Below are 19,931 nucleotides of genomic sequence, written 5' to 3'. Positions count from 1 at the left end.
TCAAATTACACAAGTTTCTTATTGCTGGATGCACGTATTAGATCTTGAATAATACAGTCACAAAGGATGGTGCCCTAGATCAGTGATGTTTGTCTAATGATTAAGTACACTACTAGCTCTCTAATGCAGGTCGCCTGATCCCTCCTCTTCCTGAATACAATATGCTCCACGTGTGCAAAGTAACATGGCTGCACTTTGCTACCTGCATTCCGTCTGTGAAAGCCCTGGTTCTTGGGTCGTAATACCGCAGCACCGTGTCCAGCGGGATGCTGCAGCCTGTTGGGGTCACCCGCATCCACATGACAATCGTTCCGTCGTCTAGCACCGCTAATGGCTTCCCGAAATACATGCCAGAAGTCGGCACCGGTGACGAGAGCTTAAGAGAGGGCATGACAATCCTGTGCCGCATACACCAGTGTGCCTGGTCAGGGTCGTCCACGAGAAACCATAGCTCCATGGAGGTTTGGCGGTTGTCATGGCACACGACGAGTTTGCCTTCAAGTGTGGCTAAGGCGACATTGTGCTTGCACTCCGGGCCTTGGAGCGCATCCGGCTGCCACACCTCGTCTCCAAGGTCAAACGCCATGATCCAGGCATGCTGCACGTCGGGTGTGTCGTTGGGCTTGACCAGGAAGTAGGCCACCCCCTCGACCACAGCGACCTCCCTGCTGTAAGTCCAGGGCGGTAGTGGCGCTAGCAAACTGTACCCTGGGCTCCCCGTCTCCCTCCAGCGCTGCTCCTCGCCATTATCGTTGAGGGTGAGGATCTTGCATATCTGCTGCCACGTATGCTTAGCTGCGTTCGCGATGGCGAGCACCTTGTACTCTCCCGTCAAGGCGGCGCACCCAAGCGTGCACAAAGTAGACATGTGGTTTGATGCCGGCGGGTCAGGCAAGAGTTTGACTGCGCCGGTGGCAGGGTCGATCAGGTGGAGCCGCCCGTCGTTGCCCACGACACAGACTGCTCGTTCGGGACTCACGTCGGGCGTCTCGTGCGGCGGCGGCGTGCTGTGGCGGCTTGTGACGACGTCAATGCTTACCTGCTTGAGGACGTGGCCAGAATCCATGTCCAGGACGCTGACGACGGCATCGCCAGGGCCGTCATGGCACAGGCCAACTGCGATGCGCGGGCCAGGTTGAGCAGTCGCGATGAAATCCAGGTGGCAGAGCAGGGAGTGCCATGCGGTGCAAACGGCGCGGAAGCGGCAGACCGACTTGGCAGGGAGGCGCAGTAGGATGTCGTGGAGCAGGTCGAGTGGCAGGACGCCGACGTCGTCCTCCGGCGCCGATAGCGAGAGCGCCCCCATCTTCTTCTGGTATGCGTCCACTGCCGTCTTGGTGGCCTTAGGAGCCTCTACGTCGGCCGGGGACTTGTTCTCCATCTCCGGGTTGGCGGCGCCGTCGGCCATCGGAAAGAGACCAAGAAGAATCGATAGCGTGTTCGGTGCCGATAGCGACCTCGAGTCAAAAGCAACGGATTCGCCGTTCGAGGGTTTGTGTTTGTGTTAAACGCGTTGAATATGTTCAGCGCCGTAGACGAGAAGGAGTCGACCACTAACGCGTTGAATATCTCCTCTCACTAACGAACATGGCCGGAATGTCTTAAAAAATATAGAAAAATCAGAGCATCAATGTCAAGTATAGGACTTGAACCCCTATTAGGCAGATGATACCACTGTCCAGCTAACCATCCACCCACAGATTCATTCGTAGAGAGAATTTTTTTCCCCGACAGTTGCTCACAAGCCATGCATGAGAAAATCAAGGATTAACACTGTTATACCCTATGTTCATGGTCCAATGATAGTTTGAACAATTACTAGTAGCTATGATTTCAAACTGCATCTCTTCTATTATGATGATGAATTGCTTGGCTCTTTATTTTGTACTCGCTTCCTCCGGGTTACCCGATTCCCTCGTATCTTGTGTTAAAGTTTCACCATTAATTTAAGTAGGTAAATGATCGTGTCAAGCAACCGGATGAGTTTTGGGCCCGTCACTCCCACGCACGCGTCCTAGGGTGGACCCTCGAACCGTTTTTTGTCTTTTCCCTTGTCTCCTTGTGATGATTCTCGCCCATTGTTCTTCAAGCGCATGATTAGCCTGGATAGTGTCGCCGCCACGCCGTCCAAACCTAACACACTAACCCCCTATGGAAAATCTCAGACAAATTTCTCAGGACGTTGTATGATAAGCCTAGATCTAATATCAGACTCTAGAACCACATAAATGTGTGTCACGCAGAAACCATCCCAAATAAATTTGATTTTTTAACCATACTACATGACAATGTTGTTGGTCTATTGTAATTTAGTAACTCCCCATCATGCATGCAATATGCTAGTCGTGTCTTTTTCTCAAAATCTCTGATTCACGGGTTGTCACGGTAATATAAAGCTTGTATTATTTTAATTTGTGTCTAGAGTTGTGTTGTGATATCTTCTCATGAGTCCTTGATCTTGGTCGTACACATTTGCGTGTATGATTAGTGTACGATTGAATCGAGGGCGTCACAAGTTGGTATCAGAGCCGACTGCATGTAGGAATCCCCCTTCCACACTCCTTGGCCGAAGTCGAGTCTAGACGTTGCAAAACTTTTTAGTAACATGGATGTGTGTCTTACGGGCACACGTCGCCATTGGGTGGTAGTAGGATCTTTTATTCCTCAACCTATACTCTGGGACTCTGACATCTCTTCTATTCGGGTTAAACGATTTTACTAACTCTGACTCTAGGTTCTCGATAATACTTTCTCCCGGAGAGCCCCTTATTACAGATGATCGTCTGCTGCACCAGAAGAATCCAAAGATACTCTCCGGTGTTCTCTTGAGACTTTATGGCGTCGCTTTTGCAATTCCCTTCCATCGATAAACCCCTGTGGATAACCACGTATACTCGCCTTTCATACGATGCTTCCCAGCTGATCTTGTTATTACGAGATACCTCGAAATGCTCTCTGTTGTTCCGAGAATCCTTTGAGCTTACTGCCTTGCTGTTCTCTGTCACCTGAATACCCCTACGGATAATTCTCGCACTTATCGAGTATCCGCTCATTCCGAGTTGTTCATGTGTTTCGCCAAAGACTTCAAAATATCATTTGATCTTTCGAAAATCCCGAGCAGCCTATTGCTCTTGAAATTCTCGCTTGCTTGAATTATGGTTAATCCCATAAGTTTCTTAATCTTATTGGCCTCCCTTGTCTTTATCATTTTAAGTCCGTTGATTCAATATGTTGAGGATGCCCGCATTCCTCAGTCGAATCCTAGGATTCATCCTGCCGGCTCAAACGTCATTTGGATATGAGCTGGTTCTTGACCAATCAATGCCTTGATCGTTTGTGCTTTAAAGTCTATTGAACTTATTCATTTTCGATCAGAACAATTGCTTCTGATCCCTTGATTTGGAAATCATAAAATTTCCTTACATTGAGCTTTGAGTTAGTTAGTTGATCATAAAATTTGTACCGATACTCACAATAGCTCTGTTGTGAATCGTCAGATCCATTATTGGATTTCATCCGACATCGTATTCAATAACCTTGTGAGCCTTTCCACCGTTATATAATACCTTTGGTAAATTGTATCCTCTGCCTTGTCAATCATGCTCTACTTTCGAGCTTGTGTTATTTACTCCTGAAGTTTGTGATATATGTTCCTAAGATACCCGATGGTTTGAACTAATGCCTTCCCTAATCTGTGCAAACCCGGAAGATTTCACAGGTCATACTTATCTGGTATTGCACCAGGTAAAACTTTCAACAACTAATGTCATTTTCAAAATACGAGAGGTGAATGAAAGGTTATGCATTGAAGAAGTGGGAGTCGACCTTGAACTTTGTGTTCATGCCCATGGACACGATGTAGATCTTATCATTAAAGTTTCTCTTAAATTAATTTTTTCCCTTAGTATAAGTTCTTATATCTAGGATCCGGCCTTTTGCAATCGTGGTTTCGACCATATGTTCTTCTTTGACCCCATTTCATGGGCAAGTTTAAGCACTTGTCTTCTGTGGATCAATACACCAGTCCAACCTTTACTTTGATCTTCCGTCGAGTATTACACCATGGTACCTCGATAATATCAAGTACTACATTCTCACTGATTCCAATTTTTCACGGGCTCTCAGTTATTAAACACTCAAAAACCGATAATTGAACCGAGTCCACACTACGGTTCAACAACTATTATAAATCTCTTTGCTTACGAGTTTGTACCCGATCACATCCTTCCTACCCTATTTGGCTATATCATTACTGTGATGATTTTAACTGTGCTACCTGGTCCTTACTCCCGGAGCACAACTTTCAACGATGAGCTAAGCTTACGTCGATCTTCCTCTTCATACGACTTTGCCTTAAACAACGAGTTGGTTTCGAGTTTGTGTCATACCCTTGGTTTCAATAACCTTTCGCTTCATCATTCCTTTGGCTTGATGTCATTGCCGACCAATTACATCTTCATGAAATCTCTCAACAATTGTGTCATGATCATCATCGGCATATGTCTTTTCGTTCTCTAAACCGTCTCTTCCAGGATGTCAATTGAGTTCATTATGAGAAATACCATCCTTGCCATCGATGATCTGTGTTATCATCGACCACTTTATTGACTTCCCTCCAACACAAACTTATTCGTGTTCTGTGTTATACCTTGAGTTCCTTGCTACCCAACATTTGTTCTTCTTTACCTTGGAGTATTACCATCTTTTGTATCCAGGATGTCATGCTTAGCACACCCGGCCTGAGGCCCTATGGTTATAGTTCTTCCTTTTAGCAATATTATCCATTCTTCCATGAGGAAATTTTAAGACTTATTCTATAAGTTGTTCCTGATGGATCCTGTTTGTTTCCAAAGTCTGATCTTCACCTGTTGACCATGTCAATGCTATCTCGAAGCATGTCTATGGTGCTCCGATTTTCAACAGGAACATTTGAAGCCCGGTGCTAAATGTTTCCTGCTCAATTATCGAAATACCGCTGTATGGGTAATGTCATGAAAATTCTCTCCCCTATCTAAAGAGTTTTCTACATTATATCCTGACATGGATATCATGCTCTGCTTGTCCTTGGGAAGGATATACCCTTGAAATATGTGTTTAAACAAATTTTCCTTTCCATTGTTCTGTTTAATCTGATAATCATATTTTCCTTTCCATTGTTTGGTTTAACCTTTCTTGAGGTCTATATAATCTAAGTAGTATTATTCTCCTGCTTATGTAAACACCTCGGTGTACAACTCTGTCAGCAAGACCCTGTTACCATTGTTGATGACATTTCGGTAACACCAATGGACAAGAACTTTGCCTATTGGTCTGCCTCGTTCAACGAGCAGGAATATGGTTCTCTTCGTCCCTCGCCCTTGGTACTGACGTTGTTGCCGACATAATCGACAGGCTACCCTCTGACATGCCTTGCTATCATGACTATGCAAGATGTCACTGCTCCTCCTACTTTTAACCCACATGGTGGGCCCATAACCCACAGTTCCACAGGATCGTAGCCTGACTCTCTTGTACCCCTGTTCCCAAGGTTGTTCCTCGCGCGTGGACTCGTATGTAATTCACGAGACACCTTCCGATAGATCATCAATTTTGGCATCAGACAGAATAATATTTCTGTTGCTTTGAACCGCTTTCACGGCCTGTTACAGGCATCAAACGATTGTCTATCCGCTTGAAACTTCTTATTGTACCATCTTACTTAGCTCTCGATGTGTTTCATTTGTTCAACTCGAGAGATAGTCATGTGTTCATTCATGGGATAACCCCAGATGATTACCCCTTATAGCATCCTATCATTATCGACCTGCCCCTTACCTATTCGTAAGTACGATGGATTTTCCCGAAGAAAGGATGCCAACTTCATCATGATGACCTGGAGAAGATCAAATTAATGGATCGACCTCCTCGAGAAGAGTAACCAAGACCAACAAGACCCGTTAGAAATTCGTAACCTAATCCCTTCCCCGCACTTCCCCTCTTAAATCTCGGGACGAGATTTCTTGTAGTGGAGGAGAATTGTGATGCCCGGATAATTAGACTACAGTAATTCCCTGCTAATGATGCCACGTCACCTCGGTTACTGTTGATAAACCCACGTTAGTTCGAAACCGGTTCGAATTCAAATTCAAAATCAAGAAAACAATAAAAGTTTTCAAACATTAAAACTAAAATGTTCATCATGTGGCATTAGTCCCTAACTAGTTTTGGTGGTCGAACCAATCTTTTACAAAGTGTTTAAATGCCCTAAACTAATTAAAACAGTGGCTAAAATAATAACTTAATTGCTTTTGAAAATATAAAAATATTAAACTAATTTATTTTGTGTCCAAACTAGGTTTGGCAGTGGCCTAATTTGTTGATGCTAATTTAGGTGCTAACTTCATATTTTAAAAGAAACTATTATAACAGAAAGTAAAATAAACAGAAAAGAGTAAATAAAATAAAAAAACTGTTTAACAGGAAAAATAAAACAAAAGAAACAGAAAAGGGAGAACCCCCCCTCTTCCCTGGGCCAGGTGGTCCAACTAGCCACACAGCCGGCCAGCCCAACAACAGGCCGGCCCAAACCCCACTCCTCTCCTTATCCCCTCACTCCCGCAGCCCTAGCCACCACCCACACCCCCACTCGCGCCCCCACTCCCCCTCTCCCCCGATCCAATCGGGACCGTGCTCGACACCTCCACCTCGCCCTCGTCCGCCGCCACGCCGTCCCGGAGCCGCCCCCGACGCCGTCGCTCGCTGCTTCCCCAACTCCCCCCCGCCGGACTCCCCGCCCCTGCCTCTCCATCGCCGGTCGTCCCCGTCCGCCTCGGCCACCACCACCACCGCGTCGGCCCACCTCCCCGACGCCGGCTGCTTCCCTGAACGGCGCCGCCCTCTGCCGCCGCCCATCGCCAGCGACCCTGCCGCCACCTCCCCGAGCCCGTTGCCATGCCCCTCCCGCAACTATGTGAGCCACTGCCTCCCTCTTCCTCCCTCTCCACCTCTATGCGCACGCGCCGCCGTCACCGTGCTCGCCCGCTGCATCCTGTGGCCGCCGTCGCGCCGCACTTGCGCGCCGCGCCACCCGCGACGTGCGCCTCGCCCCCCCAGCGCGCATCGCCGCCCTGGGCGCGTCCTGCCCCGCGTCGCCGCACCCCCGAGCTCCCCTGCCCGCATCGCCGCGGCTGCGTGCCGGAGCTCGCACTCCAGGTAGCACGCGCCCCCCTGCTCCCCGCACTGCCGCTCCCGTCGCCGCCCGCAGGCCCCCACGCGCTGCCCTTCGCTCCGGCCTGCCTCGCCTAGCGCGGCCCCTCTCCCGCCTACTCCCCGGCGCCCCACCGCCAGCGTCGACCTCGCCCCGCTCCAGGCAGCGCCCCCCATTCGCCGCTGCCCCGTAGCGCACTGCCAGGCGGGCTGGCGCTCGTCGCCCACGCCGGCCAAGCACCACCCCACCCCGGTGGCCTCGCCTCGCCTCCCTATCGGGTTCGGCCCTGCAACGCTGGCGCCCACACGGCCACAATGGCCTTGGGCCACTGACCGAACGGGCCCAGCCCCAAAACAAAAAAAGGTTAAAAAAACAAATAAATAAATAATTAACTTAATTAATTAACTTAATTAATTAACTTAGTTAATCTAGGTTAATTAAACTTAATTAACCCGCTAATCAACTGTTAGCGGTTAATTAAATGTACAGTCTATGACTAGTGGGACCCACATGTCAGTTTGACCCGGTCAACGGTCACGATTAAACGATGACGTCATGCTGACGTCATGATGACGTCAGCTGGCACTATTCTGAATATTGTTGAATTAAATAAATTAAATAAATCCTAAAAATGATTTAAATCTTTTAAAAATTAAATAAAATAAATCGTAGCTCGGATGGAAAAACTTTGTACATGAAAGTTGCTCAGAATGACGAGACGAATCTGAATACGCAACCCGTTCGTCTGCCACACGTCCCTAGCATAGCCACGCAACTTTCCCCCTCTGGTTCAACTGTCCGAAAACACGAAACACCGGGGATACTTTCCCGGATGTGTCCCCCCTTCGCCGGTATCACCTCTTACTGCGTTAGGTCACACCCGGCACATCTTATTGCCATGTTATGCTTTGTGGTGCTATATTTGCTTTATATTTACTGTTTCTTCCCCTCTTCTCTCCGGTAGACTCCAAGACCGATGCTGCCCTTGTGATCGACTACGTCGACGAAGACCCCCCTCCTTGCCAGAGCAACCAGGAAAGCAAACCCTCCTTGAGCATTCTGATATCGCCCATTTCTTTCCCTCTCATGCTTGCATTATAACTGCTACTGCTTTCTGTATGATCCTACTCTGATGCATAGCCTATTGTTGTTACCTGCTTTCATACCTTATCTGCTTATCCTAAACTGCTTAGTATAGGTTGGTTAGTGATACATCAGTGACCCCCACCTTGTCCCTGTTGCCCCTGCTTCATCATCGAAGACCAGGCCCCGACACCGCACATCACTTTCCTCTTAGTTGCTCGACACTACTGGGTTACTATCGAGTGCCGAGGGTGAGGCCTCTTCAGCACTTCTGTTGTTAACCTGTAGTGTAGCTATTCGGTCGTGGTCATCGAGGGTGATGTCCTCCTTAACGACTTTCGATACGGCTCTGTCGTGCAACCCCTCAAGTGTGAACCTCGAGGGTGGATCCTCTTACGTTCACCTTGATGATTACATCGAGTGGAATTCATCGGGGGTGATTCCTCGGGTTTTCCCCTTGATGTTTGGACACACGGATACTTGGACTTTACCCCTGTTACTTGGAAAGACGGGTCGAACCTGAGGGGTACCCGCGCGAGCTTAATTGCGAGTGATGTGGAGACGGGTTGACCTGGAAGGTGCCCGCAAGATGCTTACGAGGCGTGGCCGGGCATTCTTAGCCCTTGCCGCAAGTACTCGAGACGGGGCGACGGGGTCACATCGACCGTGAGTCTCTGCTCGTTACCGTGCGTTCATAATCCACTACGATTTGGATATTTGATCCGAGGGGCCTCTGGCCTGATAGCACTAACCATCACGTGGGCATAGTATGGCGTTCTGCGTCGTATACATAAGCCGAAGCTTAATAGACGTCAGCGACTGAGCGGCGCGCGCCGGGTTGGACTGGAAAGCACCTACCTTGTTGAAGGAGGTAGCTAGGTCTGCTCACCGGCCGCGTACACAACGTGCAGGAGTTCCCGGGGAGATGGCCCATGACCCCTGGGGGCATAGGTTTAGTCCGGCGTGCTGGCCTCTCTATTAAGCCTAGGTCGGTTGCGGCGTATTGTTTGGCCGAGGCCGGGCATGACCCAGGAAAGTGTGTCCGGCCGGAGTTAATCGAGCGTGGTGGGTAAGTTGGTGCACCCCTGCAGGGAAGAAAACATCTATCGATAGCCTGTCCTACGGTAACAGACACTTGGAGTTGTATCCCGATCGATACAACTAAAACTGGATACTTGTGATGAAAAATTGGTTGTGATGAGAATTGGATTGTGATGATAACTGGATAGTATGGCTCTGGGATTGCTTTCTCGCAGGGAGTCGAGAAAGGATCTCTGGCCGAGGTTGATAACACTTCTACTACTTTACTTTATGCTACTCTACTCCCTCCTGTTGCTGCAAGATGGTGGTTTCCAAAAGATGCTAGTCTTCGATAGGCTAGGGTTTCCCCTTCCCTTCTGGCATTCTGCAGTTTAGTCCACAGATACAACCCATTCCTTTGATACAGATGCATACTTAGTTTAGATCTGATGTAAGTCTTGCGAGTACTTTGGATGAGTACTCACGGTTGCTTTGCTACTTCTTTTTCCCCCATACCCGATTGTTGCGACCAGATGACGGATCCCAGGAGCCAGACGACACCACTGAAGACTACTGCTATCCGGAGGGTGCCTACTACTACGTGACGGCCGCTGACGACTTGGAGTAGTTAGGAGGCTCCCAGGCAGGAGGCCTTGCCTTTTCGATCGTTGCTACTTTTGTGCTAGCCTTCTTAAGGCAAACTTGTCTAACTTATGTCTGTACTCAGATATTGTTGCTTCCGCTGATTATTGTGTATTCGAGCTTGTGTATGCGAGCCCTCGAGGCCCCTGGCTTGTAATATAAAGCTTGTATTATTTTAATTTGTGTTTAGAATTGTGTTGTGATATCTTCCCGTGAGTCCTTGATCTTGGTCGTACACATTTGCGTGTATGATTAGTGTACGATTGAATCGAGGGCGTCACAGGATCTGGCCGGCGGCAACAAGGGCGCTCACTTCGCCTACCTCATCGCCTTAGCTTTGCGACCAAGCCTCTCATGCAAGAAAATAGTCAAACTTTTTACAAGTCACCACACTGCCAAGAAGACAATCAAGCAGATTAAGCAAACGAGGATCAGACCAGTCTTGATCAACGTGGATGTCCGTCGTTGTGCGCGCCGGTTGCTCCGTTATACTAAGCCTCTTAGCTTGAGTGCACGATAATGGTAGCTCACACGGCATTGAGTCAGGATTTTCCCATGAGTGGGAAGAAGAATATAATCATCAGCGAAGAGACAAAAACTTTATTACGATATGAGCCGGCCGACGTCACGACATGCTACAACGCAACTCGCAGAGCATCATCATGTAATCAACGTTGATTTTCACCGCACATCTATGACAATCGAAAAATGCTACACTCCCTCCGTTTCAGTTTACAAGTCCTGCGTGTATACCTAGGTTGTTAATTTTATCACCCTAATATAAACTATATAACGCAAAAATTATACTGTTTGAAAATAGAACATCTCAAGTTGTTACTTATCAATCAGGCTAGAAGATTTTACCCTAAAAAACATCTGGAAGGTTTTAATGTGGACATCTAGATTAGCTAAGGTCATCAGTTAGTCACATGCCAGATTTTACCCCATATGGGGTGCGGCTCCTTGGGGGGTTTAGCAGCTCGGCCAGAACTTGCTCGGCCCCTGTCTCCGCCCTTGCCTTCAACAGCTTGACGAAACGCGTGCTCTCGATCACGGCGCGCCAGCTCCGGCATACAAACTTGAGATGCATGAGGTCGCGTGGGGGCGGCGGACAGCACGCTAGAGCCACGCAAAGGGCATGTGTCGCCGCCGGCGAGAAGAGGATGTCCTCATACGGCCTGCCGGGGGACACAACGTTTTCCTCGTACAGCGTGGCTGAACACGTGTGGCGGCCGTAGGGCAGGCGCTCCGCGTTGCCGGTTGATGGCGTGTACGCGATGGGGCCGGCTGCCCACCACTTGATGCTCTTTTTCATAAATAGTATGCGGCGGCCGTCGTCCATGAAGGCGACCGGACTGGCTTTGTGAGAGAGTTTGTATCGAGCGACCTCCAGCGACGCCGTGTTTGGGTCTATGCGGCAGCGCAACTCCCATGCACCGGCCTCGTGGTCACGCAGCAACCACAAGTCGTATGGCCGGTGACCGCGGTGGATGCTGCCGACTATGGGGTTGAAGAGGCACAGGCGCCCCTCGAGCTCCGTCAGTCGGTACTCTCCGAGGTAGTCCACGCGGGGAGGCAGCGGGACGACCCCGAACGCCTCGTCGGCGAGGGAGAAGGTGATGATGAGCCCTCGGCGGGTCACCCTCCAGTGCGAGTCCATGTTCGGCTTCTGCTTCTGCGCCATCCAGTGCACGTGGCCCTGCGCGAACACGCTCGGCTCGTACTCGCTCAACCAGCCCTGCGGCTTTGTCGCCTCGGGCTGGCCGGTCGCCGCTGGTGCACGCCAGAACCCCTCGTCGTCCAGAACATAGACCTGTACGAGGACCCGGGCCTTGACTCCACGGTAGTATATGCGCACCACCTTGTGCTTACCGCTGCGCGCGTCGTAGCCGAGGCCAAAGCTCTCGTAGCGCCCCTGTGCCGGAAGAGTACGGCCCGCCCGCCAGTGGCACGGCGGGAGCCGCGCGATGTGGCCGGTGGAGGGGTTGTACACGCAGCGCGACCCCTCGACGTGACCGTCGTCTACGAGGACGAGCCCGCCGCAGTGCTGCGTGATGATGGTGGGGTAGCAAAGCGGCATGGCGATCCGCGGTAGCGGCACGACACCGTCGACGGGCCAGGCAGGCGACCACGCGTGCGCCGTGGTTGTCGTTGTGTTGGCCTTCCACGAGCTCTGAAAAAGAAAGAACCTGGGGCCACCGTGCCGGTTGGCAGCGCGGCGGTGGCGGTCAACGAAGTCGTTGGAGGAGAGCGCGGCCGCCCAGCCCCGTGAGAGGCCGCGGCAACCGAGGACTAAGCTGGCCGCCAGCCGTGTGAAGATGTCCTCGATGACGTCGTCGGGGAGGACTGGGCATTTTTTTTTTTGGAAAAGGGGTAATTCCCAGGCCTCTACATCAGAAAGATGCATACGGTCAAAAAGAACTGGGCATGAAGCCTCCATTGGTTGTTGCGGCGAGAGACCGTGAAACGGCGGCGGCACGCTCAGGGTTTATTCCTGCAATGGAGAAAAGAATTAGTGGCGGTCACGTAACCTTGGTTGGGCCGCCGACATGAACCTTCTGCGCTACTTCAATTTTTTCGGCCCAGATTTTGTATATACATTAACGTTTCGGCCTTATTTCAACTGAAGTTTATTTTTTTGCGAAATTATTTCAACTAAAGTTAACTGATAGACAGCATGGATTCTCAAACAGAAGAGAAAAAAGATAGAGACCAATCATGGATTCACAAATCATACAGACAAGAAAAAGATAGAGAGCAAGCATTACGTCAACCTGCAGCAGGCGCTATCATCGTGCCGTCAAAAAGTTAAGTCACAAAATTGCAGTACTCCACAACAATGATTACCATCGCCTGTGACAGTTGTTCTTCTACTCTCCTTGAGATCATTCTCAACATTCAATAGTATGAATGAAATATTGTCATTCTCTAGTTTGCATTCCTCATATAACTCCCCAAAGCTTCAACGATGCTTCCTTTAGCGCAAATGCGTAGGGGCACGCAGGTGTGGGAGGCACGCACCTGCAGGAACGCCTCCGGCCATCGATCTATGCCCTGATCTGAACACAAGTTCACACCTTAGTTGGTTCACAACTTATGGATTTTGTTATCACTGTGAATACGAGACAGTTTATGTGTTTATTCTGTATAGATATTTTCGTCGGGACCTGATATACATCGTTTTATCTGTTTATACGCCACATACCCTGTTCTATTACATACCTTGCTCGACGCCTTCGCTCTACTGTTCACCTTCTTCTTCTTACGTTCCTTCGCAGTTCCCTTACCGTTCCATGTTGTTCTTTCTCTACTCTTCTCGTGCTCTGGACTCACGAGATATGATTTATACCACGCAGGTACGCTCAACTTCTTAATTTGTACTGCCTTCGTGCTTTGCAAGTTCATGCCGTTGTTCATCAGTTCGTACTGCCATTGTGCTTTGATACTTCTCCAACATATCTATAGTTTTTGAGGTATTCATGCTATATTTATACAAGATCAACATGGTTTTGATGCACTTTTATATTATTTTTATGGACTAACATATTAATCTAGTACTTCTTAATTTGTACTGCCTTCGTGCTTTGCAAGTTCATGCCGTTGTTCATCAGTTCGTACTGCCATTGTGCTTTGATACTTCTCCAACATATCTATAGTTTTTGAGGTATTCATGCTATATTTATACAAGATCAACATGGTTTTGATGCACTTTTATATTATTTTTATGGACTAACATATTAATCTAGTGCCCGGTGCAATTCTTGTTTTTTTGTATGCTTTTCTTTCGTAAAAAAAACCATACCATACGAAGTCCAAACACGATAAAAATTTACGATGTTTTTTTTATGTAAAAGGAGAGACCCATGAAGCTTCGGGATGCAGCCGTAAGGTGCCTGGGGGCCACAAGCTCAAGGGGTGCCTCTTCCCCCTAGGACGCGTCATGCAAGCTTGTGAGCCACTCTAGCACTCCTTTGGCATGATTCCAATGCTGTAAAATCATATATATTCTAAAACACCTGAAAAGAAACCTAAAACTTTTACTCAGCAGCCACAAACCTCTATTCCGAAGCGATCTCATCTGGTGGCCTTTTCCGGCACCCTGCCGGAGGGGAAATCATCACGGAGGCCATCTTCATCATCCTTGCTACCTCCATGGTGATGCGTGAGTGGTTCATCCTTGGGGCGAAGGGTTTGTACCAGTAGTTGTGTGTCTAATCGCTTTCTTTCTCGCGTGCTCTTGATTTGACACGATCTTCATGTACCATGAGCCTTATTAATATAGTTGGATCACATGATGTTCACCTCCCTCTCTTATTTTCTTGGTGAATTGAGTATTGCTCTTTGAGGTTTCTTTATGTTGGATTGAATATATGCATGTATCACTCATGGATACTCGTGGTGCCATTGTGTTGGAAATATGCCCTAGAAGCAACAATATTGTATTATTATATTTCCATATTTATAATTAAGAGTTTATATTATATACTATAACTATATATGATCCTTAGAATATGCCATTCGGTGGAAAACTCATATGTACAAGTGGAATGATAAATAGTAAAATATGCTTCCTAGTCTCTCCTCTAAGACAAGCTGAAGTGTTGTTGGTGATCATATTTTCCGGATCTTAGGATATCGTTAGGTGTAACGATAGTCCTAAAACAACTTGGAGAATATGACGTTAGAAGAACAATCATATTGAATCAACCTAAACTTGTTTCTTATACTTTGAGATACAATCATCAGAAGTCCATTGTTATAACACGGAGAGTTAACGTATGATTTAATTCCTGAGACCATGGGAGTATCATAGTCATTTCTTACCGTACAATGAACTTTGTGGTTGCTCAAACGTCATTTGTAACACCGTGATTATAACGGCAACTTACATGTTCATCGGAAAGTTTGACAAGGGACTAGATAACTCAAGAGTGGGATTTGCTCCTCCGATGATGGGGAGATATTCTTACGGCCCTCTTGGTGTGACGACATCCATATTCATCTGGCCAGACACATGAGACTATGTCACTAGAATGTTGGAACATGTCAACGAGAAAGAAGAACAAAATACGTAACAAAAGGGGTTTTGTTCATGTCTATGTTTACCGAACCTACAGGGTAATAAACTTAAGGTAATCATGATCTGCTGAGTGTTAGTGGAGCAATAGTTATGAGAAAATATATATTAAATAGTTTCATTAATATTCGAAATACTTTCGAGAGGTACCGAAAGCATTTTGGGGTCACCGAAGGGTTTCGGGGTTTACTGGTAATAACGGCAAATAATATATAGGTGCAAAATGTTTCCGAACATGTTCAATTAATGATGGAAGGCTCTAAAAATAGTTTATTATCATGGTTTAGCAAAAATATTGATGTTGAAGTTTGTTATTCCTGAAGTATGCACGTATAGCCTCTAGTTAGTTTTGTGATGAAGTTGGACCATAATTTATCATTGATTGAAATCCTTTGTGTTGTTCAGATCGGGGGTGCGCGATGGTTAACTCCTCCCAACCTCCCCCTAGGGGCATGCGAGTAGTACTTTGCATCGAGGGCTAACAAACATTCACAATAAGTATATGAGTTCTTTATGACTAATGTGAGCTTTTGAACTATAAGAACTTCCACCTATCCATATTTTGCTAGCCTCTTCGGTGTCGTGCATTTCCCGTTCATACATCGAGACTTGGTGCAAACTTCGCTGGTGCATCCATATCCCGTGAAATGACTTGCTCTTTCACACATAAGCCTTATATATCCTTCCTCAAAACAACCACCATACCTACCTATTATGGCATTTCCATAGTCGTTCTGGGATATATTGGCATGCAACTTTCACCGTTACTATTCACATGACTTGAGTGTTCATTGTTGTTGGAAATATGCCCTAGAGTCAATAATATTGTATTATTATATTTTCATTATTCATAATTAAGAGTTTATATTCATGCTATAACTTCTATGATCCTGGAATATGCGATTCAGTGGAAAACTCATATGCACATGTGAAATGATAAATGGTAAACAATAGGCTCCGTTCTCGCCTTTAAGACTGGCTCAAGTGTTGTTGATGATCATGTTTTCCGGATCTTAGGATATCATTAAGTGTAATGATAGTCCTAAAACAACATTGAAGTTATGACATTAGAAGAATGATCATATTAGATTGACCCAAACTTGTCTGTTATACTTTGTGATTTTATTGTCTGAAATCATTTGTTATAACATGCAATGGTAGCATGTGTTTTAGTTCCTCAGACCATGAGAGTGTATCGGTCAGTTCGTACCATAAGGTGGACTTTGAGGTTGCTCAAACGTCATATGTAACAAGGTGATCATAACGACAACTTTCAGGCTCACCGGAATGTTTGACAAGTGACAGAATAGCTCGATAGTGGGATTTTCTCCTCCGACGATGGAGAGATATTCTTAGGGCCCTCTCGGTGTGACGGCATCCACCATCATCTGGTGATGACCCACAAGTACAGGGGATCAATCGTAGTCCTTTCGATAAGTACGAGTTTCGAACCCAACAAGGAGCAGAAGGAAAATGACAAGCGGTTTTCAGCAAGGTAATTTCTGCAAGCACTGAAATTGTCGGTAATAAGTAGTTTGATAGTAAGATAATTTGTAACGAGCAAGTAACGGTAACGGTAAATAAAGTGCAGCAAGGTAGCCCAATCCTCTTTGTAGCAAAGGACGGGCCAAAATGATCTCTTATAGTAAGTGAAGTGTTCTTCAGGGCACACAGGAATTTCATCTAGTCACTTTCATCATGTTGGTTAGATTCGCACTCGCTGCTACATCTTGAGCATGCGTTGGTTTTCCCTTGAAGAGAAAAGGGTGATGCAGCACAGTAGCGTAAGTATTTCCCTCAGTTTTTAAGAACCAAGGTATCAATCCAGTAGGAGGTAACACACAAGTCGCCTAGTACCTGCACAAACAAACAAGAACCTCGCAACCAACGCGATAAAGGGGTTGTCAATACCTTCACGGTCACTTACGAAAGTGAGATATGATAGAAATAATAAGATAAATATATTTGGTATTTTTATGATACTAGAAATGCGCACGTGCAAGGCACGTTAATATTTAGTAAACGCTTTATTTTGACTATACGCGTGAGGAGAATTTAGCACGAATTGCAACAAGGAAATACAATCAATCAAAGAGAAATTTTCATAGTTAAATTCCTTGAAATCCATAATAGTGGGTTTAGCAACATCTAAAGTTTTAATTTCTTCAATCCCACTTTTATCAAATTTAGCATCAAGATCAACAAATTCTGAATTCTTGGAACGCCTTCTAGGTAAAGGTGGATCATATTCAGTCCCATCATTATCAAGATTCATATTGCAAAACAAAGATTTAATAGGGGACACATCAATAACTTTTAGACCTTCATCTTTATTTTCATAGGAACTAGAAGAACGCGCTCTTATAAAGGCATCTTTCTTAGCACGCATCCTAGCGGTTCTTTCTTTGCACTCATCAATGGAAATTATCATGGCTTTGAGAGACTCATTGATATCATGCTTAGGTGGAATAGATCTAAGTTTCAAAGAATCAACATCAAGAGAAATTCTATCAACGTTCCTAGCCTAATCATCAATCTTACGCAATTTTTCTTCAATCATAGCATTAAAATTCTTTTGCAAAGTAATAAATTATTTAATATTAGGTTCAAAATCAGAGGGCATCTTATTATAATTTCCATAAGAATTGTTGTAGGAATTACCATAACTATTAGAGGGATTACTAGGACAGGGCATAGGATTAAAATTTCCTCTATACGCGTTGTTACCAAAATTGTTCCTACCAACAAAATTCACATCCATAGATTCATTATTATTCTCAATCAAAGTAGACAAGGGCATATCATTAGGATCAGAAGAAACACTCTTATTAGCAAATAATTTCATAAGTTCATCCATCTTTCCACTCAAAACATTAATTTCTTCTATCGCATGCACCTTTTTATTAGTAGATCTTTCAGTATGCCATTGAGAATAATTAACCATAATATTATATAGGAGTTTAGTAGCTTCTCCTGAAGTGATTTCCCTAAAAGTGCCTCCCGCGGCCGAATCTAAAAGATTTCTAGAAGAAAAATTCAATCCGGCATAAAAATTCTGAACAATCATCCACAGATTTAAACCATGAGTAGGGCAATTACGTATCATTAATTTCAATCTCTCCCAAGCTTGTGCAACATGTTCATGATCAAGTTGCTTAAAATTCATAATATCGTTTCTAACAGAGATGATCTTAGCGGGAGGAAAATACTTAGAGATAAAAGCATCTTTGCACTTATTCCATGAATCAATATTATTTTTAGGCAAAGACGAAAACCAAGCTTTAGCACGATCTCTAAGCGAAAAAGGAAATAGCTTCAATTTAATAATATCATTATCCACATCTTTCTTCTTTTGCATGTAACACAAATCAACGAAGCTATTTCGATGGGTAGCGGCATCTTCACTAGGAAGGCCGGAAAATGGATCTTTCATGACAAGATTTAGCAAAGCAGCATTAATTTCACAAGATTCAACATCGGTAAGAGGAGCAATCGGAGTGCTAATAAAATCATTGTTGTTGGTATTGGTGAAGTCACACAATTTAGTATTATCTTGAGCCATCGTGACAAGCAAGCATACTAACACACAAGCAAACAAAAAGCAAGCGGGCAAAAAGAGGCAAATTGTGAAAGAGATGGAGGATAGAGAGAAAGAGGGCAAATAAAATGGCAAGGGTGAAGTGGGGGAGAGGAAAACGAGAGGCAAATGGAAAATAATGTAATGTGGGAGATAAGGGTATGTGATGGGTACTTGGTATGTTGACTTTTGCATAGACCTCCCCGGCAACGGCGCCAGAAATCCTTCTTGCTACCTCTTGAGCACTACGTTGGTTTTCCCCGAAGAGGAAGGGATGATGCAGCAAAGTAGCGTAAGTATTTCCCTCAGTTTTTGAGAACCAAGGTATCAATCGAGTAGGAGGCTATGCGCGAGTCCCTCATACCTGCACAAAACAAATAAATCCTCGCAACCAACGCAAATAGGGGTTGTCAATCCCAATAAGGCCACTTACGAGAGTGAGATCTGATAGATATGATAAGATAATATTTTCGGTATTTCTGTGATAAAGATGAAAAGTAAAATAAAGGAAAAGTAAAAGCAAAAGGAAATAACTAAGTAGTAGGAGATTAATATGATAAAGATAAACCCGGGGCCATAGGTTTCACTAGTGGCTTCTCTCGAGAGCATAAGTATTCTACGTGGGTGAACAAATTACTATTGAGCAATTGACAGAATTGAGCATAGTTATGGGAATAATCATGTATATAGGCATCACGTCCGAAACAAGTAGACCGACTCCTGCCTGCATCTACTACTATTACTCCACTCATCGACCGCTATCCAGCATGCATCTAGAGTATTAAGTTAAAAACAGAGTAACGCCTTAAGCAAGATGACATGATGTAGAGGGATAGACTCATGCAATATGAAGAAAACCCCATCTTGTTATCCTCGATGGCAACAATACAATACGTGCCTTGCTGCCCCTACTATCACTGGGAAAGGACACCGCAAGATTGAACCCAAAGCTAAGCACTTCTCCCATTGCAAGAAAGATCAATCTAGTAGGCCAAACCAAACTGATAATTCGAAGAGACTTGCAAAGATAACCAATCATACATAAAAGAATTCAGAGAAGATTCAAATATTATTCATAGATAGACTTGATCATAAACCCACAATTCATCGGTCTCAACAAACACACCGCAAAAAGAAGATTACATCGAATAGATCTCCACAAGAGAGGGGGAGAACATTGTATTGAGATCCAAAAAGATAGAAGAAGCCATCTAGCTACTAACTATGGACCCGTAGGTCTGAGGTAAACTACTCACACTTCATCGGAGGGGCTATGGTGTTGATGTAGAAGCCCTCCGTGATCGATGCCCCCTCCGGCGAAGCTCCGGAACAGGCCCCTAGATGGG

General features: G+C 45.7%; 1 protein-coding gene across 1 annotated transcript; it reads right to left on the bottom strand.

Moving 5' to 3' along the window:
• On the bottom strand, positions 1-1,408 carry LOC147977120 (putative F-box protein At5g50220). The gene has a single exon (XM_087519894.1). The coding sequence runs from the start codon at positions 1,406-1,408 to the stop codon at positions 113-115; it is 1,296 nt and encodes a 431-aa protein (XP_087376020.1). The 3' UTR covers positions 1-112.
• Between the last annotated feature and the right edge of the window lie 18,523 nt (positions 1,409-19,931).

The sequence above is a fragment of the Triticum urartu genome, chromosome 4A, assembly GCF_056163025.1.
Source record: "Triticum urartu cultivar PI428250 chromosome 4A, HENAU_Tu73, whole genome shotgun sequence".
Taxonomy (NCBI): domain Eukaryota; kingdom Viridiplantae; phylum Streptophyta; class Magnoliopsida; order Poales; family Poaceae; genus Triticum; species Triticum urartu.
Note: the sequence above shows the minus strand (reverse complement) of the source record. Positions and strands in the feature narration are given on the sequence as shown.

What these genes read in the sequence shown, in the direction of transcription:
- LOC147977120 (XM_087519894.1), bottom strand. Translation starts at nt 1,408, where the DNA reads ATGGCCGACGGCGCCGCCAACCCGGAGATGGAGAACAAGTCCCCGGCC.